Source organism: Mesoplodon densirostris, chromosome 7 (genome assembly GCF_025265405.1).
Source record: "Mesoplodon densirostris isolate mMesDen1 chromosome 7, mMesDen1 primary haplotype, whole genome shotgun sequence".
Taxonomy (NCBI): Eukaryota; Metazoa; Chordata; class Mammalia; order Artiodactyla; family Ziphiidae; genus Mesoplodon; species Mesoplodon densirostris.
The window spans coordinates 69,614,416-69,641,913 of NC_082667.1; the positions used below are offsets into that span (position 1 = coordinate 69,614,416).

Genomic DNA, 27,498 nt, shown 5'->3' on the forward strand with positions numbered 1-27,498 from the left:
AATCAGCTAAGGGAAGTAAACAGAGTTTGGGATTTATGTGCTCTGTGATTTCTGTTGACCAAGATCAGTTTTACTTGGTTTCTCTCCACTGTTTCCCTCTCCTCCTCCCACCTCCCAAAACACACATAAGCAAATCTTAGGTGGAATCTGCCTCAGATTATACTAGAGCCTGAGCAACAACCAACTAAAGAAGAAGCAAAGCTGGGATGAGACAAAGAAACCAACCTAATTGTTGAGCTGAGTCCTGTTCCCTTTTCTCTTCACCAAGCCAGGTCTTACTCAGCCTTCTTATTGCAGCCTAAACCATCACTTCTTCAAGAAAGTCTTTCCTGATACCCAACACTGGACTGCATCTGGTTCTCAAAGCCCCTTTACAACCCTGTGTACTCTTCTGTTTATTGTTTAGTAGTACTGCTACAGGTTTCCCTAGAGTTATGTTCTTCTAGATATCCATATAATTTAAAGTTTTACAGAATTCAAGATTCATCCTGACAAAGGGTTAAGACTGCTTTTTTAAACCAGCTATGAAGTGGTACAGATGTGCACCAATCACAGAAACACAGTTTAAAACTCACTCAGTCACCAGCTTTGAAATTATGATTCTTGACCATTCTTTTTAACTTGGGGGAGGTGGAATTTGCATTGTTTTACATTTTGTGTACAGAGGGATTTTATTCCTATTTTTATATGTTTTTATTCATATATGTATGCATTTCTATGCCCTGTGATTCACATCTGCATAAAATGAGGCTGCTCTGTAATTATTTGTTTAATTAAATTAGCTGTCTTTCCCTCTAAAGGATAGCTTCCAGGAGCTGTCACTACCCATTGCTCATTGCAATACATCCAGTGACCAACAAAATGCCTGGCACGTGGTAGACACTCAAAAAACCTGGGAGGGGCTGAGGAGGGTAGAACTTGACCTCTTCTGAGAATCTAAACATAGGAACAATTTGCCCAGGAAGGACAGTCAGGTCTTCTATCTCAAAGACCGAGGAAAGACTTATCTCTTCCTCTGGGCTCCAAGAATATTCTGTCCACTCCTACATCATGGAGCAGATCCTAACTGGCAGAAATTATTTATCAGTCTATCTCTTGCACTAGACTCTTACTTCCCTGGGGTCAGGGATAATGTCTTGTTCAGAACTGTACCACGATCTCCCAGCCTATGCAAAACAGAGTAGACATTTACGAGTATCAGATGGATGAACCTGGCTCCTGGGGTCCCCTCCATCCCTTGTAATGAATGTCACATGGGACAGAATCTAAACCCTCTCTAAAATCTAAGTTAAATGCATTCTGCTTCCTTTAATCTGTGGGAAAAAATCTCTCACATTCTTCAACCATAGGGCATGCAATTATAATTAGCGTCTTCAAGGTACTATGAATATTAGAAATAACACTGGACAAACTTCCTATATGATCCTTTTCCTTATCCTCTATTTCCTATGTCCTCTTTGCTTTTTTCTCATCTTCTATAATGGTTTTATGATAGACCTTGGAGAAAGACAATGGAATTAATTGGGACGATCACTGTATCCCTAGCTCCAGCATAGTATTTGATATGGAATTAGTGCTCAATACATGTTTTTCAGTGGGCTTGCTGAAAAAAAGTCTCCATTTTTAAGGAAATATTCTAACTACTTAAAATAATCATACGAAGGGAGAATGTCTATGTTCTAAAAATCTTAATAAATTTACCAGAATTGTACACACAGAACTCCACTGAAGCTAATAGCATTTACAGGCTTAAGTTTTCCAATGAGTTGAAAATATATCCTGAAGAATTGTTTATGCCACATAAGGCTGACTATTCATGATCATGACTGGTATTGCTGCATGTTTTGTGCCAGCTGCTGCATTCCTGCCAAACATCCTCCCAATTTGCAAGGAATCTTGGGTTTCATGTTGGAAATAAAGCAGTTAAAATGTCTCTTCAACCCAGCTGCTGCTGGTCTTCTTCTTCATTAGTACTTACTTAGGCTACATGGATTACAGCAACATTTTAACTCTGTCTTGAAATTCTTGTTTTGGCTGACAAAGTGACATGGATTTTCAACCAAAGGACATGGAAACAAGTTAATAGAATTGTGATGTCAGTTTGAGTTCTGAACACACAACACTGGGAAAATGGCTTATGCTCCCTCTATGCCAGAGGCACCAACTGAGAGGCCATCAGTCAGTTATTTCTATCAGCCAAAGCAAGACATCAGCTCCCCGTCCTGATGGTTGTTGGGCCAGAACTAGCAGAAAAAGGCAAAAAGCAAAATGCTGGCAGACCAAGGTCTTAGATTTGCTTATCACAACTATTAGAAATGATAAGCTTGGAGAATAATTCACAACAAGAAGACCTTACAGACAAAAGTGCTCCTGAAAAGTGAGCCTGCTGAGGACCTTCAGGCCCTCTTTAAGACTCAGTCCAACCCCTGGGTTCTGGAACCAGTGATTTTACTTGTTGGAAGAATTTTGGAAGAGCTTAGTAGTCCATTGTCCCAATTCTAACAAGGCCATCACATCTAATGGTTAAGCACGTGCACTCTGGAGCCAGACTGAATCCTGCCTTTACCACCTACTATCTATGAGATGTCAGGCAAGTCACTTAGCCTCTCTGTGCCTCACTTTTCTCATCTATAATGTGGGAATGATAACAGTGCCAACTTCACAGGACTGTTGTGAGGACGAAACAAATTAATATATGTAAAGGACTTAGAAGAGTGCCTGGCATATATTGTGTTATATAATTGTTAGCTATTATTATAATTCGTTTTTTGTGATCCAGTTCTTGCCTTGGCCGCCAGGTCTCAAGATTGGGCCTCAATTATCAGGCATTCATTGATTCCATAGATATCTACGGACTGACTACTCTCCAGCTGACCTTGCCCTTAATGTTGCCCTGTTCCCCAGTGAGACCCATGGGGAAGCCCTATCTGCCCCTCCAATCCTTGCTCCTACCAATCCTTCCAAACCCTGGAATTCTGCCTCTTAGACCTGCCAGAACTGCCCAATACCCAGTGTCCCTGGTTTCTCCTAACACCAGGAGGTCCTTGGCCGGCTGGCTCACCCCCACTACCAGTCTCTCTGTCTCATCTTTTTTTTTTTTTTTTTTAAATTAATTCATTAATTTTTGGCTGTGTTGGGTCTTCGTTGCTGTGTGTGGGCTCCTCATTGTGGTGGCTTCTCTTGTTGCGGGGCATCGGCTTCAGGAGTTGTGGCACATGGGCTCAGTAGTTGTGGCTCACGGGCTCTAGAGTGCAGGCTCAGTAGCTGTGGCGCACAGGCTTAGTTGCTCCGCGGCATGTGGGATCTTCCCGGACCAGGGCTCAAACCCGTGTCCCCTGCATTGGCAGGTGGATTCTTAACCACTGCGCCACCAGGGAAGCCCCTCTCTGTCATCTTTAAGCTCATCTGCCTGCTCTGCCTGCTCTGACAGCACCCTTGAAATTTGTTCAAGCAATGAATAAATTATTCAACCCTTTATTCCCTCCAAGGAAGAACCAGCAAACCGGATCTTATCAACTCAGAGGAATTCCTGCTGCCCCCTTACTGCAGTAATTTAATCTCCAAGAGTTAAAAAAAAAAAAAAAGAAAAGAAAAGAAAAAGAAAAACTACCACCACCACTAAGGAAATATCCCTCTAATCATAAACTATCCCTCTTCATCAAGAGAAAACAGACTTCTCCTGCTTAGAACTGCACAAACACAATTCTTCCATTTTGCTAGAGCTCCAGGGAATAATAGGCCACCAGCTGCCACCTTGGGCTGCAGGTTTCAGGAACTTGGAAAGGAGAATTTTCCAGCCTGATTATTTCCTTTGCAGTGTTCTCAGCTGCCAGGACATGGTGGTGGGCGTGGGTCGGAGCCAGCTTTTGTGTTCTAAATAATAAAGCTAAGATGCTGTCCTCCTTCACTACAGAGCCCTGGATGCTCATCAATCAGTGAACTTTCCTGCATGCACCTACTATGTGCAGGCCTTTAGAACCAAAAAAAAAGTCACCTCTTTATGTATTTTTAAAAACCACTGGTGAGAAAACTAGTATTCAAGGCGGAACTAACAAAGTTCTATACTACTAAAAGGGAGAGACTTGCCCAAGGTCACAGATCCCAGCCCAGCTAGATCCAGAATTTAATTACATCACCCTGGGTTAAAATACAGATTCTTCAACAGGACTCAATTCACTGGGACCTGGCTCATACTAGTCTCATCTCTTGCCCCTCTGCTATTTTACTCTTGGCTCCACATCCATCTTATGCTTCCAGACAGCACCCTGCTCAGTGTGCTCACCGGGACTTCACACAGGCTGTTTCATGGGCTGGCGACTCTCTTTGCCCCCACCCCCTTCACCTGGCTGAAGGCTGGCCACCCTTTTGTTCTCAACATAAACTCCACCGCCTCAAAAAGCCTTTTTCAATTCCCCAAACTAGATTAGCAGCCCTCCTCCTTTTCTGCTCCAGCCTGTGGTTATCCTATCATGACATTCCTGTGCTGCATTGTAATTGCCTGTTTACATGTTCGATCCCCCTAATATGCTGAGACAGGGCAGGGCCCTTGTCTGGTTTGGCTCAGAATCCCCAGGACCTTGCATAGGATTTAGAGAATAACACGGAACCAGTGAGTATTTGTTGAATTAAGATGAACCAAGCTCTCTTTCTACCAAGCTGCCTCCCTGACTGGTCAAATCCTAAAAGAAAGATACTAGCTTTGCAATTCCTGGCTAATGGCTCCTTGCAGCCTGAGCTCCTGGCCCAGAGCATGTGACCTCTGATCTTTAAAATGTGCTGGGGTAACCTTTGACCTCCCACCTGCACCGCTAACAGATTCACAGCTCATCTCTGTCATTTCCCTTTCACCATCCCTATTACATGGGAATTAAACTTTTGGTTTCCATACAATGCAGCTCAAGCCTCAGAGAGACAAGAAAGGAAAGTAACATTGCTTCTACCTTCACATTTTCTTTTTTTAAAGTGAACTTTTTATTGAAACATAACATCCATACAGAAAAGTGGGTAAATCCTAAGTGTACAGGTCACAGTTTCCCATTTATTTGAACACATTCATGGTATCAGCATGAAACTCAGAAAATTACTAGGGTTCCTGAAGCATCCTTTTTGTCCCCTTCCAGTCACTACTCCAACAAGAAAGGGCAACCACCATCTTGACTTATATCATAGATTAATTTTGCCTGTATTTAAACTTTTTATAATTAGAATTTTACAGTGTGTGATCTTTTGTGCCTGACTTCTTTTGTTCAGCTTTATAGTTTGTGAGATTCATCCACATGGTGGTGTGTAATTTTGGTTTGTTCCTTCTCATGGCTGTATAATATTCCATTGTATGAATATACTACATTTCATTTAGCCATCTTGCTATGGATGAGCAAACCATGGGTAGTTTCAAGTGTGGGGCTGTTATGAATAGTGCTGTATAAGCATTCTAGTGTGTGTCTTCTAGCAAATATATACATGTATTTCTGTTGGTTATATTCTAGGAGTGAAATTGGTAGGTCATAAGATATGTAGCGTAGCTTGAGTAGATACTATTAAACAATTTTTCACAACTAGAGAGGTCTGGTGAACCTGTATCTTTGCCAACACTCAATATTGTTGGTCTTTTTTCATTTTAGCTATCTGGTGTATGTAGCATTATCACTCTGTAATTTTAGTTTGAATTCTTTGATTTTGACTATGACGTTATTGATCATTTGGATAATCTAAAGTGCCTGTTCAGGTCTTTTGATGACTTTTTTCCCTTGAATTATCTGCCTTTTTCTTATTGCTATGTAGGGATTTTATATATATATATATATATATATATATATATATATATATATATATATATATATATAAAATAGATACGAGTCCTTTGTCAAGTATATGTAATACATTCTGTGGCTTGCCTTCTTACTTTGCTAATCCTTTGATCAACCGAAGGTTTTAATTTTAATGTAATCCAAATGATTTTTTTTCTTCATGGTTAACACTTTTTTTTGTCTCATTTAAGAAATCGTTGCCTTCCTCAAAGTCATGAAGACTTTGTTCTGTGTTCTCTTCTAAAAGCTTTATGGTTTTTACCTTTCATGTCTAGATGTTGAATTGATATGTAATTGAATTTGTGTGTGGTGTGAGGTAGGGGGTCAAGATTCTTTTTTTTTTCCCCAGAGTCATTTATTGGAATGCCTATCCTTTTCTTTCTACATTAGTGTCACCTTTGTCATATATTAAGGGACTGTATATCTGTGGATCTATTTCTGGGCTCTCTTCATTGGTCTCTTTGTCTATCTTTCATATCTGGAAGTGTTAGTTCTCCAACTTTGTTCTTCTTCAAGTTTATTTTGGCTGCTTTTGGTCCTTTGCATAAATTTTAGTATCATGATCTCAATTTTCATTTTGTAAAAACCTGCTAGTATTTTTATTGAGTTCATATTGAATTTCTGGACAAATTAAGGGAGATATGACAACTTTGCATTATCGACTCTTCTAATCATCAAATATGTTAAATTACTCTATTTAGATTTACTCTAAATTCACTCAATAATGTTTTATAGCTCCCTATGGAGAAGAAATCTTGTTCACTTTTCACGATATTTATTTTTAGATATTTTATGATATTGCAAATAATAGATTTAAAATTTTTTATTTTTTGTTTGTCACTGGTATATAGAAATTAAATTGATTCTGTGTATTTAACTAGTATCCAGAGACCTTGCTAAATGCACTTATTAATTCTATTTGTTTATAGATAGACTATTTTGAAATGTTTACATACACAATTTTATCTTCTACCAAAATTCCTTTCCAATCCTTATGCCTTCTGTTGCTTTCTTGCCTTATTGCACTGGCTAGAACTGCCAGTACAATGTTGAATAGAAGTGGTGATAGTGGGCATTCTTGCTTTGTTCCCAAAAGGAGAAAGCTTTACTGTCTCATTATTAAGTATTATTTTTGTCATATCTTTTTTGTTGTTGTTGTTTATTTTTTATCAGGTAAAGAAAGTTCCCTTCTATTCTTAGTTTGCTGAGATTTTTTTTTATCATGAATGGCTGTTGAATGTAATTGAATGTTTCTGTATCTATGAAAATATTTGTAAAATTTTTCTTTTTTTTTCTGTTAATGTGATGAATTATATTGAATGTTAAACTACCCTGGTATTCCTGGAATAAACCCTACATGGTTGTGATATGGTATCCTTTTTCTAAATACCTGGATATAGGATTTGCTAATATTTTGTTTGAGGCATCCTCATCTATGGTCATGAAAGAAATTGGGCTCCTATCTTCACTTTAACCTTCATTTTTGAGGTGGAATTTTTTTTTTTACCCCATCCAGACTCCTCTTTCATCCTATGTATAAACTTGGTTCAATAGATTTTGCTTCTATTATTAGCTTAACAAGCTTTCTCCAGAGCCTCCAGCCTCCCTCTCTCTGTCAGAAGAAAAAACCTTTCCCAAAGGCAAAGCAATCACAATCCAAATCCTGTTTAACCAGTCACAGGTGATATGTCCATTGGCAAGTTACAGATCCTCTCTGAGCCTGTTTCCTCATCAATGAAATGGAATTGAAAAGTAAGTTAGATGATACATATGAAAGTACCTGGTACAAGTGTATGCTCAGTAATTCCTATTTCTCACTACCTGTTCTCTCTGCTGCCTAAAAACTTTTCAAACATAGAAGAGCATCAGCTTACTTATTTATAGGGCTTAGCTGACAGTTGAGATTTAAATCTGAAAAATGAACTAATGGATATGGGAGAACTCCATTTTTCTGTTTACACTCTGAAAAACAAAGCAAAGTTATTTACCGCTCCAGCTAAGTTTTTAAATACAACTGCCTAAAATTTTAAAATTAGATAAACATGGCTAAAATTTATCATCCAAAGTGCTATAATTCCTTCCCTGGGCTTCAAACTCAGGTGTAAGTGATATATTAAACATTTGGAAGTTGTCCAGGAATGTAGCCTCTCTCCCATATATAACAATGTTTATGCAGAAAAGACAGCTTGGAAGGACACTTTTAAATAAAGTTCTTCTTTCTAGAAATTTAACCCCAGTGCTATTTGTCAATGCACAATAAACCTTTAACCAGCCTTTAGAGTAGCAATGGGGATAGGAGTTTGGGGGTGCCCTGAGATTATTTACCTCTGAGATGAAAATCGGGTGATTGGCTAGGCTTTAGAGATGTCCAAATAAATCAGGAGTCAGAAAAATTGGGTTGGGAAGGCTAAAATTTATGAATTTCAAGAGCCAAGACCCCAGTGTTGTCAGGGGCACTAGATAGGCACTGTCCTATTTGTTCCCCTAGTGGCAGCCATGGGTGACATCAGAATGACCTCCTAAATAACTCTGGACTTGGCTCAGGCTGTGGATCCGCAGTGGAGTAGAAAGGGCATGGCCTTGGTAGACCAGATGATAATCTCAGCTCTGCCACTTACCAGCAGCTCAGTTCCCTCAACCATAACATGGAGATGGTAATTGACCTACCTAGTATGACCATTGTGAGAACAGAAGGATGTTAGCTAATACCTGTGAAGTGCATGATGCAGGGAATGTGCTCAATAAATGGTAGTGGTTTTGATGATAATGATATTGATAATGGTAACAATGGTAACAATGGTGATAACACTGACAATGGTTACAACATCTGTAGCTTTAGGTGGAGGGGTGCTGAAGGATCCTCTGTATCTATAAAACTACTCTGCTTACAGAAATAAGAGGAGCAGCCCTAGCTAGCTCTTGTCTAATCTCCAGACTTGTATGGATCTCTGGGCCCAGACACATGATCTTATTTGAAAGAGCCATGGTCTCAACTTCCCCAAAAGCAGAGCCTGAGGCAAGGACTTTGGTGCAGATAGTTTACGTAGAAGGTGATCCAGGAAACAGGAATGAAAGAATAGGGGGAGAATGATAAGGGAGGAGAAGGAATCTACTTAAGAGTGCATTTTGTTGCTGGAGAGGGTGTGGAGAAAAGGGAACCCTCTTGCACTGTTGGTGGGAATGTAAATTGATACAGCCACTATGGAGAACAGTATGGAGGTTCCTTACAAAACTAAAAATAGAACTACCATATGACCCAGCAATCCCACTACTGGGCATATACCCTGAGAAAACCATAATTCAAAAAGAGTCATGTACCACAATGTTCATTGCGGCTCTATTTACAATAGCCAGGACATGGAAGCAACCTGAGTGTCCATCGACAGATGAATGGATAAAGAAGATGTGGCACGTATATACAATGGAATATTACTCAGCCATAAAAAAAACCTGAAATTGAGTTATTTGTAGTGAGGTGGATGGGCCTAGATTCTATCATACAAAGTGAAGTAAGTCAGAAAGAGAAAAACAAATACTGTATGCTAACACATATATATGGAATCTAAAAAAAAAAAAGGTTCTGAAGAACCTAGGGGGAGGACAGGAATAAAGACACAGACGTAGAGAATGGACTTGAGGACACGGGGAGGAGGAAGAGTAAGCTGGGACGAAGTGAGTGAGTGGCATGGACATATATACACTACCAAATGTAAAATAGATAGCTAGTGGGAAGCAGCCACATAGCACAAGGAGATCAGCTCGGTGCTTTGTGACCACCTAGAGGGGTGGGTTAGGGAGGGTGGGAGGGAGATGCAAGAGGGAGGAGATATGGGCATATATGTATATGTATAGCTGATTCAGTTTGTTATACAGCAGAAACTAACATACCATGGTAAAGCAATTATACTCTAATAAAGATGTTAAAAAATGCATTTTGAGGTCATTGACATCTATATATATATATATATATATGCAAAGCTTTCCTTAACAGTAAAGGGTACATATGCATAATGGGAGGAGATCAGACATTTACAGGTGAAGGAAAGCAACTTCAGAAATGAATTATTTTCTTTGCTTTATTATTTTTACCAAGGCAGAGAAGTACTGTATTGAGAGATATCTATTTTCATAATCAGTATGTGCCTAAATTATATTTAAATCATTTCACTCTGTACTACATTTTCAATAATTATAGAATGTGTTGTTCATCCACTTAAGGGTACATCTGTAGACATAACCTAAGACTGCAGAAGAATCTGAAAGATCCAAATATGGTATGCTTAGAAAATGCAGATTTTGGATCTAATGTGTACTGCATTAATAAAGGATGTGAAATATTGAAGAAAAAAAAAGAGGTACACTTCTCAGTGTGCCTCTGAGAAGTGTACAGAATGCCTTCCAGAATTATCCACCTTCCAGAATTGTCCACTAGCACCCATCGCTCTGTAGACTAAGTATTGTCTCCAGGAGCGCTAACTTCCCTGAACTCCCAGGCACTTGCTTGCTGCCCAAACAGGCACTCAAAAGCGCCAGAGAAGACCATGAGGCAGAAAATGGAAAGAAGCACAGTATACTTAAGGTACACACTCACTGACAGCATGAATGTTTGCTCACATCTGCCTACCATTGTGGCTGAAGTCAGAGGTAAATGGAGGGTGCGTGATACAGAGCATCAAATGCAACTGCCTCAGGCCAAATCTTAGTTCTTCCTGCATGCTGTCTACCTGCCACATGTGATTTACTGCTGTGAGAGACCCCAGTCCCCAGTAAGGCCTGTCCTCTTCCATCTCCACTTGCCAGAGGGTCTACCTGCACAGTTGGTTCTTACATTTAGCAGTGCTCAGACCTATCCAGGATTCTCCAGCTGTGCTTCTGATATGATAGCCACTAGACATATGTAGCTATTTAAATTTAAATGGATTAAAATTTCAAGTGTTCGATCGCCACATATGGCAAGGGGCTACCATATTGGACAGCAAACTATAGAACAATTCCATCTTCACAGAAAAAAATCATTTAGAGCTTCTCTAGAGTGAGCCTGCCTGGGTCCAAATCCTGGTTCTACTACTTACTAGCTGGATAACTCTGAGCAAGTCATTTAATGTTTCTGTGGTTTAACATCCTAATCTGTAAAATGGGTTTGTCTCAAATATTAAATAAATAACCATATATAAAACACATAGTAGAGTCTCACTAGATATTAATGATTATTATTATTTCCCACTTCCTAAGGCAATTCCTATTGCTAAAGAGCCTTCTGTCCCAATCCAGGCCCCAGGTCTCTTGGGACTCATCTCTGGGCTCCTAAGTTGTCCCCATACTCAAGATGTCCCTGCCATGTGCCCCCAAGTCTCAGAACAGAGATGCTTTTTTGGTCACTGCTTCGCTCTCAGCCTCTTTTAAGTCTCCCACCCTGACTCTAGAAGATGGAACCTGAACCCTGACTACAAACTAATGTCAGAGGCTTTACTGCCTGCTTCTGAGAACTTCTGTCTGGATGCCTGACTCATTCTGCTGCCATTTTCTCACCACTTGCTCCACCCACCTGTTGAGAATCTATACCCTCCCAGTGTTGACTGCCACTTGAACCACAACTAAGCTGCCCATACCACTTGGAAAATCCAGCTGTCCTCCAGGACCTTGCGTTACCCTAATGGACAGGTCCTGTGCATGTTCTAGTTTGCTTCCAACCCCCACCTTCCCTGGAGAAATGGAATGTTAATATGAAAAGTAACATTTATTGAGTGTTTATTATATAGCAGGAACTAGTCTGTCTCTATGTAGATTCCCTTCTGTAATATCCATAAGATTTCCTTCTACCTAGAAGGTAGTACCATTGTTATTTCCATTTCACAGGTACGAACACTGAGTCTTAGAAAACTTAGGTAGTTTCTTCAAAGTCACATAGCTAGTAAATGGTGGAAACAGGAATGTGGTGATGACCTTAAGCCAGTAGGAGGTCTCCTTTTTCTTTCAAGACATTTGAAAGAAGGATGAGCTGATACATACAACAACATGAATGAATTTCAAATGTATTATGCTAAGTTAAAGAAGTCAGACTCAAAAGACTGCATATTATATGACTTCATTTACACTATATTCCAGAAAAGGAAAAACTATAGGGATCAGAGGTTGCCAAGGGCTGGGAGTGGAGGAATAGGGTTGACTACAAAGGGGCATGTAGCAATTTTTTTAGGTAATGGAACTATCTATATTTTGACTATGATAGTGGTTACATGATTGCGTGCATTTGTCAAAACTTGCTAAGCTATACATTAAAAAGGATGAAATTTGTTGAATATAAAGTGTACTTTTATTTTTAAATGGAAAATAAAGCAGACAGTAAGTTTTCTCTGATTGCCCCTAGCAGTTGTCCAGCTGTGGGAATAGAGGGGAGCAAAAATCAGAGTTTCAAAGACTTGGTGGAGTAATGAGCTCAGATGGGAGCTCAGGATCAGATTTCAAGGATTTGAGAAAAAATTCAAGGAGAGGAAGTGAAACAGTAAGCTTAACTTTCCCCAAAAGCCTGGAGGTGTAGGAAAGACAAAAGGTAGGCTTTGTGGGAAGAGAGCATTGATGGAAGATTTTTTTCACCCAGAATGAGAAAACTTGAACCTCTTTACTTCAAGGGAGAAGCTCTTCAGTGAAAAAGAGATAAAATGTTTACCTTATCTGCATATTTATTTTCTCTGGTACATCCTTTTATGTAGTTCTGAGTTACCATCTGTTTTCATTTCCCTTCAGCCTGAAGAACTTTTTAAAATATTTCATATACTGCAGATATGCTAGTGATAAATTCACTCAGCTCTTATTTATCAAAAGAATGTTTTATTTCACCTGCATTTTTAAAGGATGTTTTTGCAGGATATAGAATTCTAGGTTGACAGTTTTTTATTTCTTTTAGAACTTTAGAGGTATCATTTTCTTATCTTGTGGTTTGTTTTGTTTTTTGAAGCAAGCAGTCATTCTTACCTTTGTTTTCCTGATTGTAGTCCGTCTTTTATTGCCTCTGACTCTTTTAAGATTTTCTGTTTATCTCTAGATATCATCAATTGATTGTGATGTGCCTAGGTATAATTTTCTTTGTTTTAATTGTGTTTGGAGTTTACTAAGCTTCTTGGATCTGTAGGTTGATATTTTTCATCAAATTTGTGAAATTTTCAGGCATTTTTTTATGGTTGTTATTTTTATTTTGTTATTTTTATTTTATTTATTTTCTTTTTAAAAAATTTTTGGCTGCGTTACAGCTTCGTTGCAGTGCACAGGCTTCTCTCTAGTTGTTGTGTGCGCGTTTTCTCTCTCTAGTTGTGCTGCACAGGCTCCAGAGCACATGGGCTCTGTAGTTTGCAGCATGTGGGCTCTCTCGTTGAGGTGTGTGAGCTCAGTAGTTGTGGTGTGTGGGCTTAGTTGCCCCACAGCATGTGGGATCTTAGTTCCCTGACCAGGGATTGAACCCGTGTCCCCTGCATTGGAAGGTGGATTCTTTATCACTGGACCACCAGGAAGTCCTTCAGGCATTATGCCTCTGTGTTAAACAACTTGTTATTGTTCTAAAGGTCACTGAGACTCCAGCTTATTGTTTTTCAAACTTTTTTTCTCTGTGCTTAATTTTGAATATTTCCTATTACCCTGTCTTTTAGTTTACAGACCTTTGTCCTAATCCAGAAGTATTCTTCAATTTTAGAATTTCCATTGGGTTTTTAAAAACAGTTTCTGTACCTTTGCTGAGCATCCCCATCTATTTACTCATTCAGTCTATCTTTTCCTTTAAATTCTTGGACATGTTGATAATAGGTGTTTTAAAGTCCTCATATGATAATCCCAATGTATCCATCATCTCAGGAACTTTTTCTATTGACTTTTTTTTTCATGGTTATAGATCATATTTTCCTGCTTCTGAACAATTTTTGATTGTATGACAGACATCATAGATGCTACATTGTTGAGTGTCTAGATTTGTCGTCTTCCTTTAAAGATACGGAGTTTTGATATGGCAGATTTAGTGGTAGATCTGCTTGATTCACTTTCAGGGCTTGTTTTCTAAGTTTTGTTAGGGTGAGTCTAGAGTATCCCTTGCTCTGGGGCTAATGTCATTTTACTCCTAATATGTGGCTTTTCTAGGGTCTCAATTGAACTCCAGAATGGTCAGCAAAGTCTCTTTAATATGGATGGTTGGAAGTCCTACATCTCTAGCATTGTGGGATCTCTGGAATTTCCATTCAGCTCTTAGCTCTCCAATAACTATTCTTTCCTAGGCCTGTGGAGTCCCACCCTGCACATGTGCAGCTTAGTGTTTGGTCACAGATTTAAGGGGAGTTTTATGCATATTTCTGAACTTCTCTGTGCAGCTCTCTCCTCTCTGGCATTTTTACTAGTAAATCCTATCTATCTCAGTAGCCTCAAATTCCTATCTCTACATCATCAGTTTAGCCAGATTGCCATTCTCCGTTGTGCTCCGCTTTCCTACACCACAAACCAGAAAATGTCCAGGACAAACCTGGGGCTCATCTCTTGTGTTTCTCTTCTCTCAGGGATCATTGTCCTTTGCTGTCTGTTTTCCAACTTCTGAAAACTGGTACTTCATATATTTTGCCCAATTTTATAGTTACTTATGTTCAGAGGGCTAGTCCAGTGCCATTTACTACATCAGAGTCAGAAGCAGAAGTTGCATGAGCATATATAGACATGGGAGTTGTCTGTAGACAGGAATATCTTATTCTCTTCTTCACATTGCCTTCAAGATAAAATAAAAACTTACTGTGAAGACATTCATATCTCTCCATGGTCTGCCTAGCTTCATTACCAATAATCCCTTTCTTACAAATACACATACACACACACACACACGCACACACACACGCCTTGACCTACTTTTGGTTTTCCATGTACCTCTGGCTTTTCTTATGCTCTGCTTTTGCACATACAGATCCCTCTGCAAAAAATACCCTTCCTAATTGCCTAATTGCCTAAATACCCCCTAATTGCCTTTCTAATTCCTACTTAGCCTTCAGAATGCAGCTCAACTGCCATCTCCTCCAGGAAGCCTTCTCTGGTATAGTCTGGGTTAAATGTCCCCTTATTTATGCTTTTTTATCACTCTGGTTTTGCCTTTATCAAAGCTGTATTGCTCACATTTTATTGTAATTGCCTGTTATGACCTATCCTTCATGCCCTCCACCGTACCCTCCACACTGAACATTTCAAGGACAGGGACAAAATCTGATTCTTTTCAGAGTCACCATGGCCTAGCACACATTTTAAGAAACTTTTTTTTTTTTTTTTTTTTTTTTTTGCGGTACGCGGGCCTCTCACTGTTGTGGCCTCTTCCGTTGCGGAGCACAGGCTCTGGACACACAGGCTCAGCAGCCATGGCTCACGGGCCCAGCCGCACCACGGCATGTGAGATCCTCCTGGACTGGGGCACGAACCCGTATCCCCTGCATCGGCAGGCGGACTCTCAACCACTGCGCCACCAGATATGCGCCACATATCTAAGAAACTTTTTTTGATAAAGGGCCAGAAAATAACTATTTTAGGGTTTGCAGGCCAAACGGTCTCTGCTGTAACTACTTGACTCTACCATTGTAGCATGAAAGCAGCCATAAACAATACATAAATAATATGTAAACTATAAAACTTTATTGGAACACAAACAGGGAGTGGGTATAGCTTACTGATCCCTGGCTTAGTACATAGTATTTGCCTAGTAAATGTTCATTTGATTAATTAGTTAATAGAATAGAATATTATTATGGGAGGCCTCAGGGAGATGAAAAAGACTGTACTCAATTGCCTGAGTGTTTTCCTGGAATGGAAAAGTGACACTTATCTTGAGACCTTAAGGAAGGAAAAAATAGCTAGCTGAGTAAGGAAGGCAGAATGATAGAAAGTTGAGGAACTTCTGGCCTAAATGACAGATCTCCCCATGCAAGGTTTTTTCTAGTAGGCTATACTGGGACGAGATCCTAAAAACCAGAACAGCTCGGTCAGAGTGAGTTCCTGAAACAGCCAAGAGCAGGAAAAGCCAGAAGGCGAGTATAAGCTGTGTCCTGGGCAGCACCCAGGGGCAAACCCAGAGGAGCCAAGTTCTGTGCCCAAATCCAAAGTGTCAGAAATCAGGCAGATTCTAGAATTGAGCTTAGGGTGAGAATAACCAGGGCAAGAGGGAAAAGTGAGAGCCAAGACAACTTCTACAAACAGGGCTGGCAGGTCCACAGAGTTTTTCTGTTGATCACTGGCCACATGCTGCCCGGGTAAGTCTGTGGGTGTGTTGACCTTTGTTTTCTTAGAAAAGTTAAGTAACAAAGTCATCTACTAAGAGAGAAGGGGGGAGGAGGCTAGGACTTAGAGACTGGAGGAGCTCTGGTGTAGCTACTATAACAAATTCCATAAGGGCCCAACCACGTCCCCAGACAAAGATTTGCTGCGATATGATGGTTGAGGCTAAGGTTGGGTAGCAGGAGGTTGTAGCAAACTAGTCCCCAAGGCTGTAGAATATTCTCCAGTGAAGCGCTATGAGTGAGTGTCAAGGAAATGAATGGGTGGCTTCTGCAGGATTGGGGTGGGCAGGGAAATGCAGCCACTGGCAAAGCAGTCCAGGAAATCTGGCTGTTACTGAATGCCTGCCATATGCAGAACACCTCAGAGAATCCATCTACTGTGCACCATGCTTCCTCCTACACCAGACAAAGGCAAGACATGGTTCCTCTTTCATCATCATCCTAGCCTTCTAGGCATCATTGTGAACCCTGGTAATTTATCACCAGTGATGACAAAGAAGAGATTTCAAAAATGAGGGGAGTACACATATATTCAGGATGTCCCCCTGGAGTGGCTTTTCAGACAGATGCACACCTGGTTGGCTAGCAGTGTCTCAAAGTCACATATCTAATCATTTCTTCCTCCCAGCTTCCCACCTGCCTCGTCTCATCTATGCCTCATCCAAGCTACTGGGAGTAACCATCTAGACCCAGCTATGTGTGAGCCACTTAAACACTGCTGGAGTCAGAGAGAGGCATGCTAACCCAAAGAGCTGTGGCCTTACCTGAGAGCCAAAGAGTTGGCAGTAGTGTTTGTTTCTCTGCCTTTACCCTGAGGCTGAAGCCCAGGTGTTTTACCAAGGACCCCGGTGGTAGTCCCACTGAGTATTCCTTTAAGAAAGTCATGAGCATTTACTTTGTCCCCTTCTCCCCCGGCCTCCTGTTACCTGGGGCTTCTCTTCCTCTCATCCCTTATTTCCTGGAGGATGCTGGGGCCCAGGGCTAAACTCTGTGCCCCAACTAATTGGCGTCTGCTTAGCATCTCATTCTGCCAGCTCTAGACCACTGAGTCCCATTTGGATGACTCCCTACCATTTTCTTCAGACTCACGTTCTTGCATCTGACATTCCTGTCATCTCTGCCCACTAGTTCTAAGTCAAACTGCACCCAATCCCTGAATCAGATTCCTTTTGGTCCCATGCCTTCCAGAAGCTTGTCTGGCTTTGTCCTGCCCCATTCAGATTTAATTTGACTGGCTGGTATTTACTGAGCCCATTTCATGTGTTAACTAGTCATTACTTCATGGACATCAACCTCAGAAAAACACCACGAGGCTGGTCATGTCAATATCCCTACTTTACAGTTGAGGAAACTGAGTTGAGAGTGACTAACATATTCAATCTAGGAAGTTTCAGATTGGAGACTAGAATACATGTTGGTCTGCTCCAAAACCCAGAGTTTTAACTACTTCACTAAACTGACTCCCACAGACTGTCCGATCCTCCCTGATCTTACTGGCTCATACCTCTGGCTCCATGTTCCCATTTCCTCTCCACAGCCCTAAGTCAGGCCCTACACAACTCATCCAGGGGATGTTGATGGATCTCCCGTTTGGTCTCCTCACCCTTGAGCCCTCTTCCCTCCTACAGCTGGCGTGTCCTGCCAGAGATGCAGTGCAGTGGGGTGGAGGAAAGCTGGGCTCTAGCACCAGACAGACCTGACTTTGAGTCCCAGCACCTTCAATCATTTGCTTTGGTGATCTCAGGTTAGTTTCCTCATGTGAAGGGTGGAAATTATGATAGTATCTATATCAAAAGAATTTTCTGATAATTTTAAAGGCGTATGCTACATATAAGTCTTTCTTAATGTCTGAATACTTCATAAAAGTTCTTTTAAATAAGCATTTGCTATGAAGGGAGTTCTTTGTTAAATTTCTGATCTGGACATTCTTTTATAAGTTAATTGTTTGAATCTCAGAAGGCATTTTTTCCCATTGATATAGTGTTACAGTAAAACAGAAGATTATAAGGCAAGCTCACAATTATGTTTCTCTATTATGTATTTGATCTACTAAACAATTCTATTGGGTTCGAAAAAAAGGAATTTTCTTTTTTATTTAATGTAATAATATAGATCAAGTCCTTGACACAGTGCCTGGCACGTAGTGACAACTCCATGCATGTTAACTATTGTCATGTCATTCTTCCCCGAAGGAAACTTCCATAATGTTTCTCTCTCTTCCGATGCCATTTACCACAATGGACACTCAGAACCCTCTGCAACCTGGCCCTGACTTTCTTTTTCATCTTATCTCTTTGTCTTCTAACTCTCCAGTCCACCAAACGGTCTCCATTTCCTGACCTCTCAATGGGATGTGGGAAAAGAGCATGTGTTCTGGGGTCAGGCGGATCTGGGTTTGAACCCCAGCTTTGCCCCCTTGCTAGCTCTGTGAGCTTGGGTAGGTTCCTTAACATCTCTGGGCCTTGATTTCCTCATCTATAAGGTGACAATGAGGTTGTAGTGAGAGTTACACCTAGGAAAGCATTATGCCTAACACCTAATAGGTGTTTAATCCCCTTACCTATTTTTAATGGAATTCCCACTCCTACTGTCCTGCCAGTTTTCCCATGGGAGTCTCCTTCCCAGGGGAACATATCCTTCCTCCTCTGCCTTCTTGTGGATTCCTCTTTTGGATTCCCATAGTGCTTTCTGTCTATAAAACTACAGAGCCTTTTTTTTGCACAGTTCTTTAAAGTTTTCGTAGTTCTCTCCCAAACCAGCCCAATTAATTTGCACAACTCTGGGAGATAGTCCAGACTAGTAATTATTATCTCTATTTTTAAAAGGTGAACTGGGGCTCTCAGAGATGGAATGACTGATTCATGGTCACGAATGGAGGCCTGGAGCCCAGGTCTTCTGGCTCTCCATCACCATGCCCCCTCCCCCCATACCATTCTGCACAGGAGTGACTGCCACTCACCTGAATTCATTGTTATTTCTAACACTGCAGATTGTTGTTCCATGAGTGCCTACCTTGTCCCCCAGGGAAGATGTGGTCTGCTCCCACACCTTAGCCTAGTGCCTTGAAGGTACCTATTATGTGGTTGATGTCATTCGATGTATTGAAATTTGAATAAATGTGGTATGTTTGAATCCTTGAATTTGGAATTAGCTGCTCCATCCCCTTTGCTCTGTGTTCTTGTTTCTAGAGCTCTGAACATGCTCGATTATAGGTAATCTGCTTATCCATCTGTTTCTCCACCCCCAGACCATGAGTCCCTCCAGGACAAGCACCATATCCAATTCCTGTTGGTGCCCAGGGCCTGCCACTGTGCTTGGCACATAGTAAATGGAAGTTGAATGAATAAACCAGAAAGAGCCATCTGGGTCCATCCCCTAATCCCCCCCTGTGATTGTGCTTGTTCCTATTCTCTTATCTTAGTGCATATTATGTATCTCCTATCTCCTATATTGAATTAAAGGCAGGTTCACGTTTTACTCATTTTTGTAGCCTCCCAAACAACCGGGGAAGGAGGAAACTATAATTATTGAGGGTCTCTTGCGTGTCAGCGATTGCACATACCTTATGTCATTATTTTAAAAATTGAATTTAATTCTTATAACAGGTCAGTAAGGTAGGCATTATCACCCCTGAATTACAAAAGCGGGAGCTGGGACTCAGGGAAATAAAATAATTGGAATTTGACCAAATTTACACAGCTAGTAAGTGGAAATGCCGGGATTTGAATCCCTGTCTGCTGGCTCTGAGACCCATGCCTTTCCTTTTTGTTGTTGTTTGGTGTTTATTTTTAACAGCATGCAGAATAGCTGAGTGCTTTAGCCCAGTAGGAGTTAGGAACTCTGCTGAACTGAGATTTGAATTTAATCACGTTGAATCAAATCTGTGCCAGCCTGTTCCCAAACACTTCGAGCACATATACTGCCACCTTTGCATTTGACTGGATGAATGCTTCAGGAAACATGTACTAAGCATTCACAATGCAGCAAGCTCAGTGCTAGGCACTGGGGATACAGTCTGAAGACAGGCTTCCTCAGGGAGCTTACAGTCTAGTGGGAAAACAGACGTGTAGCAGGGATCTTAAATGTGATCTATGCTGATAGGACAAACTAATAGTTACCAGTGGGGAAAGGGGAAGGGGAGGGGCAAGATAGGGGTATGGGATTAAGATATACAGACTACTAAGTATCAAATAGATAAGCAACAAGGATATATTGTACAGCACAGAGAAATATAGCCATTATTTTGTAGTAACTTTAACTTTATAAAAGTATTGAATCACTATGTTGTATACCTGAAATTAATATAATATTGTAAATCAGCTATACTTCAATATTTTTAAAAATGTGATCAGAAGACAAGGGCCTAAGTCATTCTATGGTGGTCTTGGGAGGCTTCTGGGTAAATTATAAAGGAGGAAATGAGTCAGCCATGACAAGAGGAGGAAAGCACAGAGGGAGCAGCATGTGCTGAGCCACTGAAGTGTGAAATTGCAAGTAGGTTGGGTCTGGAACGAGGGGACATTTTGGTGGAACAGAGCCGGGGAATAAGAGATGCTGAAACTGGTCTCCCTGTGTTCACATCATGAACCAAAGGTCATGACTGGTTCTTACCCTTGCCCCTACACAAGCAGTGCTCTTGGCCTAGATGATAGCCAGGACATTCTCCCTACTCAGGAAGTGAGTTAGAGAAATAGCTGGCAACATCTCCATTCTCTAAGGACATGACATGGAGCTTGCATTTCCCTGATATGTGGGAAATAATGATCCAGCAGTTGGGCGGACCCACATGGTGATGTCATCTGCCTGGGTCATGTCATCCCTCAGCAGGCTGGGCAGGTGGCTTTGTGCCCATGTTCTTGATGTGCCTCTGGGTCAGGGCACCCTGGGGTAGCAGGTGGCAGATGTAAACAAGATCAGGGCCTGTTCAGAATCACTTTCTTAAGTGGTGGGGTAGCGTGGAGAGTTCTGCCCACTCTGGGCCACAGGGTGATAAACTGCAATTGTCAGCTGGGTCCACCCAGTTCAAGTTTTCCTCTTTGCTATGCCTGAAAATGTTCCTTAACTTAAGACTTTATAAAACCAACCACAGAATGCAGACAACTGAGCCAACCCTATGATGAATTGTATGTAACTTAGTAATCAATATATATGCATCTATATTCATCACATGCAAAAACAAATCCAGGGTGGTGCTGGTGTCGACTCTCTCCTCTCCTTCCTCCCTCCTGAGATGGAAAAATCTTCAGGCTAAGTTCTCTCTTGGTCCTGTCCAGATCTTATTCTGTTCTCCCTTTGTGTCATCCATTAATTCCCTGCTACATCCCACTGCAGTCATCATCCTGCATGATCCTCACCAAACCGCAGTAGACTGGTCATGTTCTTGTATCCAAACCACCTTTCCCATGCTTTCACATGGCTAGCCTGCCTGCCCCTCACCCTGGAAGGTATGTAAAAGCCAGCTAAAAAGCAATTATACTCCAATAAAGATGTTTAAAAAAAAAAAGCCAGCTAAAAACAGCAGTGCTTTTTCCCAGGAACTGTCAAGCCTAATTCCCCACTCACTCCCTTTACCTTTTGCTCTGTGCTGACCTCCCCAGCTCCACACTCCAATTTTGCTCTCTCTAATGCATTCTTCATGCTGCTGCCTGGATGATTTATCTAAAAGTCAAATGTGATTGTTTCGTTCCCCTGCCCAGAACACTTCAGTGGTTTCAGACCCTTTCAAATGACATCCAAACTCATTTGAGCGGGTCCCTTCCTACCTCCCTGGCATCATTTCCTGCCTCTCCCGTTGACAGTTTGTGACACAGCAATGCTAAATTACTTATGGCTCCCCAAACACACAATGTTATTTAATGTTTCTGAGTCTGCCAGAAATAGCCTTTCCTCTCTGTTCTGTCTTACAAATCTGCTCAGCATTTAAAAATGCTCTCAACTTTCTTCTTCTCTAAGATCCTTCCAGACAGGAGTCATCATTCTGGGCCACTTCTGTGTCTTGTTTAGACATCTACCCATTGCCCTGTCATATATCCGCAAGACATACTTGCTCACACGGACTGTCTTATTCATCCCAGAATAGCGCAGGACCTAACACAGGGCAGGTGCTTAGCCAATGATGCTTGAATCATTGTCCAATTACACCTCCTCCCCATCCTTTAAGAGACTTGTGTTTTAGCCACATACACACTGATACCTGCATCCTGATTGGCTTTCCCAGGTCGGGCAAATCACTGGTCTGCAATCATCGGCGGATCCCACTCCAAGAATTACGTGTTATGGGAGTATGGAGGATATGCCAGCGAAGGCGTCAAACAAGTTGCAGAATTGGGTTCACCAGTGAAAATGGAGGAGGAAATTCGACAACAGGTAAGAAAAACAATCACAGAAGGACCAAAACCCAGAAATGCAGTCAAGCATCGTTTAGCTTTCTTTCCCAGGGGCTCGAAATTTACAGTACAATGTGCTGGAAAATTGGTACCATAGGAAGTGAAATCTATTTGCTGGGTTTGAGGGGTTTTATGTTCAGTAGAGGACAGAGGCACAAATGTCCATCTTGTCGTCTCAGATTTTCCCTAACTGCATTTGTGGTTTCTTCAGCTTGTGCTAAAAGCTGCTACTGTGGCTGCATTGTTGGGATACCATGTCTCTGTTCTCCCAAGGGTCAGTGCGGTGGATTACGGTTTTCTTACTCTGATCCATGAGAGGGTTGGGGGAGTGACAGTCACTCTAAGCTAAAGTCACCATTTCCAAAGAGAAACATTTATTTATCGGCACATGCTTTTTGCATCTATGTCTTGAGGTGTTTGATAAATTAGTCAGTGATTAATCATAATCATTATAGATGGAAGCATCTTTTATGTACCATGTACTGTGTCATGTGGGCCCAGGAGCTGGACTATTATCTAGGACCCCATTCATACCAATGAGAGATAAGGGAGCAATCGTCCGTCATTCTTTTCTGTCTGTTGGGAAGTACCATCATCCCTCATCAAAAGCACTAGAAGGAGGCTGATGAGGGATCTTGAAAGAAGAGCTATGGTTTTTCGAAGGTCATTCACAGGCTGCACTGTGGGGAGGAGATGGTCCAGCTTTGGCCATCACTACCCACAAAAGCCCTTTGGGCCTGAGAGAGCTGGGCAGGCACCCACATCTCACTGCTCACAAGTGCGTAGGAGGAAGTAAAGAAAGAGCAAACGGTGCTTGGAGTGTGGTCATTTCAAGCACAGGTCACTGAGGGGCTTTTGCCTGCTCAGGCTCCTGCCCACATCTCCTGAGACAGTGCAGGGGCCCTGAAGACACTGGGCCCTGTATCTCATGATGTGTATTGCAGCAGGGCAAGCAGAGCTGAGGCCCCTAGCCCTTCCTCCTGACGTCTACCATCTGGACTCCAAGCTCCCACAAACCCTAAAGTGAATGCAGCAAAGGTCACCTGATTCCTACTATAATCCCCTGAGGAATTCTTTTGGACCAGAGTCCAAAAACGCCCAGGAATTAGCTTATGTTTCTCATTAATTTGATTTAAAAACTTTCTCCAGTCTCAGAAAAAATGTTTAACCCAGTGTTTTGAGACAGCATGTCATTCATCACAAGTTTATCTTACCAACAACTTCGTGTTTCCCTGACTCTGGCTGCCATGCCTCATAACTGGCATCACTCATTCGGGCTACTGCACGACCATGTTCATCTGCAAAGTCATGAAGGGCTTCATATTGGTCCTGGTCTCTCCCGCCTGTCATGGAGGCAGTATCCCTTGTTTGGGTTCCTGGTTCTCAAGCATGGAATTGTGATACACTGGCTATATCTGTTCTGTTGTGTCGTATGTTGAAAACCATCTATTACAAATAATAGTTGAAATACTAAAGTTTGCAAATTAATTAGATCAAGGTCAAGGGCATCTTCATAATAATGCCTGTGTCACTCATTGGCTGTCTTGAGAGGTTTCTGGAGAGACGGGAAGCATGTATAAATGGTGAGAAACTGAGACCACATTGTACCGGCAAGCATTATCTGTCATGTGTCATAGCAGTAAAAAGGGTGAAAACTGATGGATGGAACCCCCCGCCTTATGCCCCCCTTAGGAAAATGTTCTTTGCTCGGCGTGTTCCTAATCAGCACACCTGGGATTAGCCTCTGTACACACTGACGATGTCTGGCTCTCCCAGCTGGCTAGTGTTCTTGACATTAAGTCATAACAATGTTTAATTATGGGTATTGCACATGGGAAAAAAATCCCACTGAGGGCTTCCCTGGTGGCGCAGTGGTTGAGAGTCCGCCTGCCAATGCAGGGGACATGGGTTCGTGCCCTGGTCCGGGAAGATCCCACATGCTGCGGAGTGGCTGGGCCCGTGAGCCATGGCCGCTGAGCCTGCGCGTCCGGAGCCTGTGCTCTGCAACGGGAGAGGCCACAACAGTGAGAGGCCCGCGTACCGCAAAAAAAAAAAAATCCCACTGAGCATGTCCTAGGGTTTGTCACCACCTGTCAGGCCCTCTAGATGCTGAACACGTACTTTTAGCTCTCACCTCTACTTGGAGAAGACAATATTAAATTTCCCATTTTTTCTGATAAGGAAACTGATAAGGTCAATAGTTAGAGAATTCCAGAACTCGAACCCAAGCCTGTCTGACTCCAAAACCTGTATGTCGTACCAGATACATAATTTGCAGAGCCTAGTGAAAATGTGGGGTCCCTTGTTCAAAACTTAAGAATTTCAAGATGGTGACACTGAATTTCACAGTATGGGGCCCTGAGAGTCTGAACAGGTCACACACTCATGAGACCTGCCCTGCTCATCCTCCTTCCCTGCCCCACAGAGAAACTCCCCTCTCCAGCCTCTGAAATAAGCCTGTTTCCAGAGCTCTGCTAAGCCATGCATCCAGCTCCCCAGGTCCTCAGAAAGTCAGGAGGATAGAGTGATTTCAGGGTCCCTTCTCTTCCAAATAATTCATGGTTCTAAATATTGTTCCCTGCAAGCACACAATTTATTATATTTTTCTGGAAGTCAGGTAAGAAACGGCATAAAAAAGGAACAAGAATATGAATCTTCCTAGAATATAAAAGTGTCCTCTGAATAACCAGGAAACTGTTTGAACACATCTACAAACTAACACAGTGTTCTCAGCCTTTAATACATTATATCCTACCAGCTGCTCTATCAAAGAACCTGAGTACAATCAGGATGAAAATAAAAGCCCTATTTTCCCAAGAAAGACATTTATATGCTTCCCAGCCTTCTCTTATAGACTTATCGCTTGCTGCAAGTTTCAAGGGCATTAAAAATCACAGCAGATATTGTTGGAGGTAAATCTTATGCTAATGGCTTTCAAACACAAATGGACAAAAATAATAATCGCATTAGTAGTGGAAAACTGTAATAATATTATTGAGTATAAATTTTTTTTTTTTTTTTTTTTTTGCGGTATGCGGGCCTCTCACTGTTGTGGCCTCCCCCGTTGCGGAGCACAGGCTCCAGACGCGCAGGCTCCGGACGCGCAGGCTCCGGACGCGCAGGCTCCGGACGCGCAGGCTCAGCGGCCATGGCTCACGGGCCCAGCCGCTCCGCGGCATATGGGATCCTCCCAGACCGGGGCACGAACCCGTATCCCCTGCATCGGCAGGCGGACTCTCAACCACTTGCGCCACCAGGGAGGCCCTGAGTATAAATTTTAATGTTACTGTAACTTCAAAACACCAAGAAAATAAATGAAAAATTACAGTAGCATTATTGGCAATAATGACACTGGTGGCCAGAGAGGGTGGGGGAAGGGCACAAGGCACACTTCTCAGTAGGGGACAGAGGCAAATGGGTCCTGGTGGGGACTGTGGATTAGAAATACTGAACTAAGGCTGGCCTGGCAGGTCACAAAATGAGTAACCCAAGGCAGGTAGAGGCAGTAGGGAATGGCAGATCCTAGGTAGACCCAGGACCCGAAAGTGAGCTGGTGTATACTCATCTTATGAAAATGTTTCACTAAGACCATTTCTACTTCATTAAGTAGACATCTATGGCATGTATACTAGGTGTCTGGTTCTCTGCTGGATGTGGCCCAAAGATGGTGCCCTCTTCACCATGTTATTCATGCTAGAAAGCTAGGCATCATCCTTGATTGTGCCCCCTGTCCCAACTTCCGCCTTCTCTTCTAAATTCCTCCAGGTCACTTCCTCATTACCGCACCTCTAGTTAAACCATCCTCATCTCTTGCCTAAATTATTGCACTAGCCATCTGGTCTCCCTGCCTTCAATCCTCTTCCTGTTTTCCACACTGCCCCACGGCCATTTTATAAAATACCAATTGGATTATGCCACTCTCCCAATTAAGATGTTTAATGGCTCCCGATTGACAGCAAGATAAAGCCCAAACTCCTTATCCTAGCTTGAAAACCCTCTATGATCTGGCGTTGTTTACCTCCCCCATCTTATTTCTTGCTGCAGCTCTAAGCTATACCCATGCAGAACCTCTTTCAGACTCTCCAGAGCCATGTCCCTCTTGCATCTGGGCCTTCTCTCAGCCTGGAAAACATCTTCCAGCGCCCCATCAACTGTTGAACTCCATCTATCCTTCAGGACTCAGCTTAGATGTTCCTTCTTCCTGGAAGCCTTCCTGAATTCTGTACAAAATCCATGCCCTTGCCATGTGCTCCCACAACACCCTGTACCTCCCCCATCATTATCATCATCACGTAATGATGCAAGTCCTTGTTTGATGTCTCTCCCTCACTAAACTGCAAAGTTCAAACCCATGCTTTCCATCTCTGTGTCCTCTGAGCTGGGTATAGTTTTAATTGCTTCATAATTGTTACTTGCATGAGTAATTTACTTGATAACTTTACTAAACATCTACTAAATAAATGCCAGGCATTAGAGATCCAACAATGAACAGATCATTCCCTGCCTTCATGGAGTCTGCATTCTAATGGGGGAGACAAGAAGAAAAAAGGGTTAAATAATTATAAATTATGGTAAGAGGAAGAAACCAACAAGCGGTGGCTAGAAAACAGCAGTAGGGTGGGACCTTGTTAGTAAGGTAGTCAGGGAAGGTCTTTCTGAGACCATTAAGCTGAGACCCAAAAGAAAAGCACAAGGAAAAGATCATTCTAGATGGTGACAACAGCATGTGCAGAGACCCAGAAGTAGAAAAGAGCTTATCATGCTTGAAGAACTGACAGAAGACTGGTGTGGCAAGAGGGGAATCAGTGAGGGGGAGTGTGGCTCTGTGTGAATGCAGGACACACTGTCTCCAAGCTGGAGAAATTCACAGCTTGGGCTGGAGAGGTGGATACATAAATAACTATTTCCGTATAATGTACTTAGTTTCTTTAAGGGAATCTCTGCAGCAGCTGAGGAAATGCAAACATTAGACTGTGGCAGCCCTTGAAAGTGCCATTCTCTGGGTTCCCCCCCCGCCAGCCTTTA

The 27,498-nt window shown here is 42.0% G+C and overlaps 1 protein-coding gene across 1 annotated transcript in view; it reads left to right on the forward strand.

The window, feature by feature from the left end:
• SPON1 (spondin 1) overlaps positions 1-27,498 on the forward strand; it is a 274,713-nt gene that overhangs the window by 139,128 nt on the left and 108,087 nt on the right. Inside the window, exon 6 of the mRNA XM_060104477.1 lies at positions 22,305-22,453. Within this exon, the coding sequence (XP_059960460.1) occupies positions 22,305-22,453 (149 nt within the window). The remainder of the gene's footprint in view (positions 1-22,304; positions 22,454-27,498) is intronic.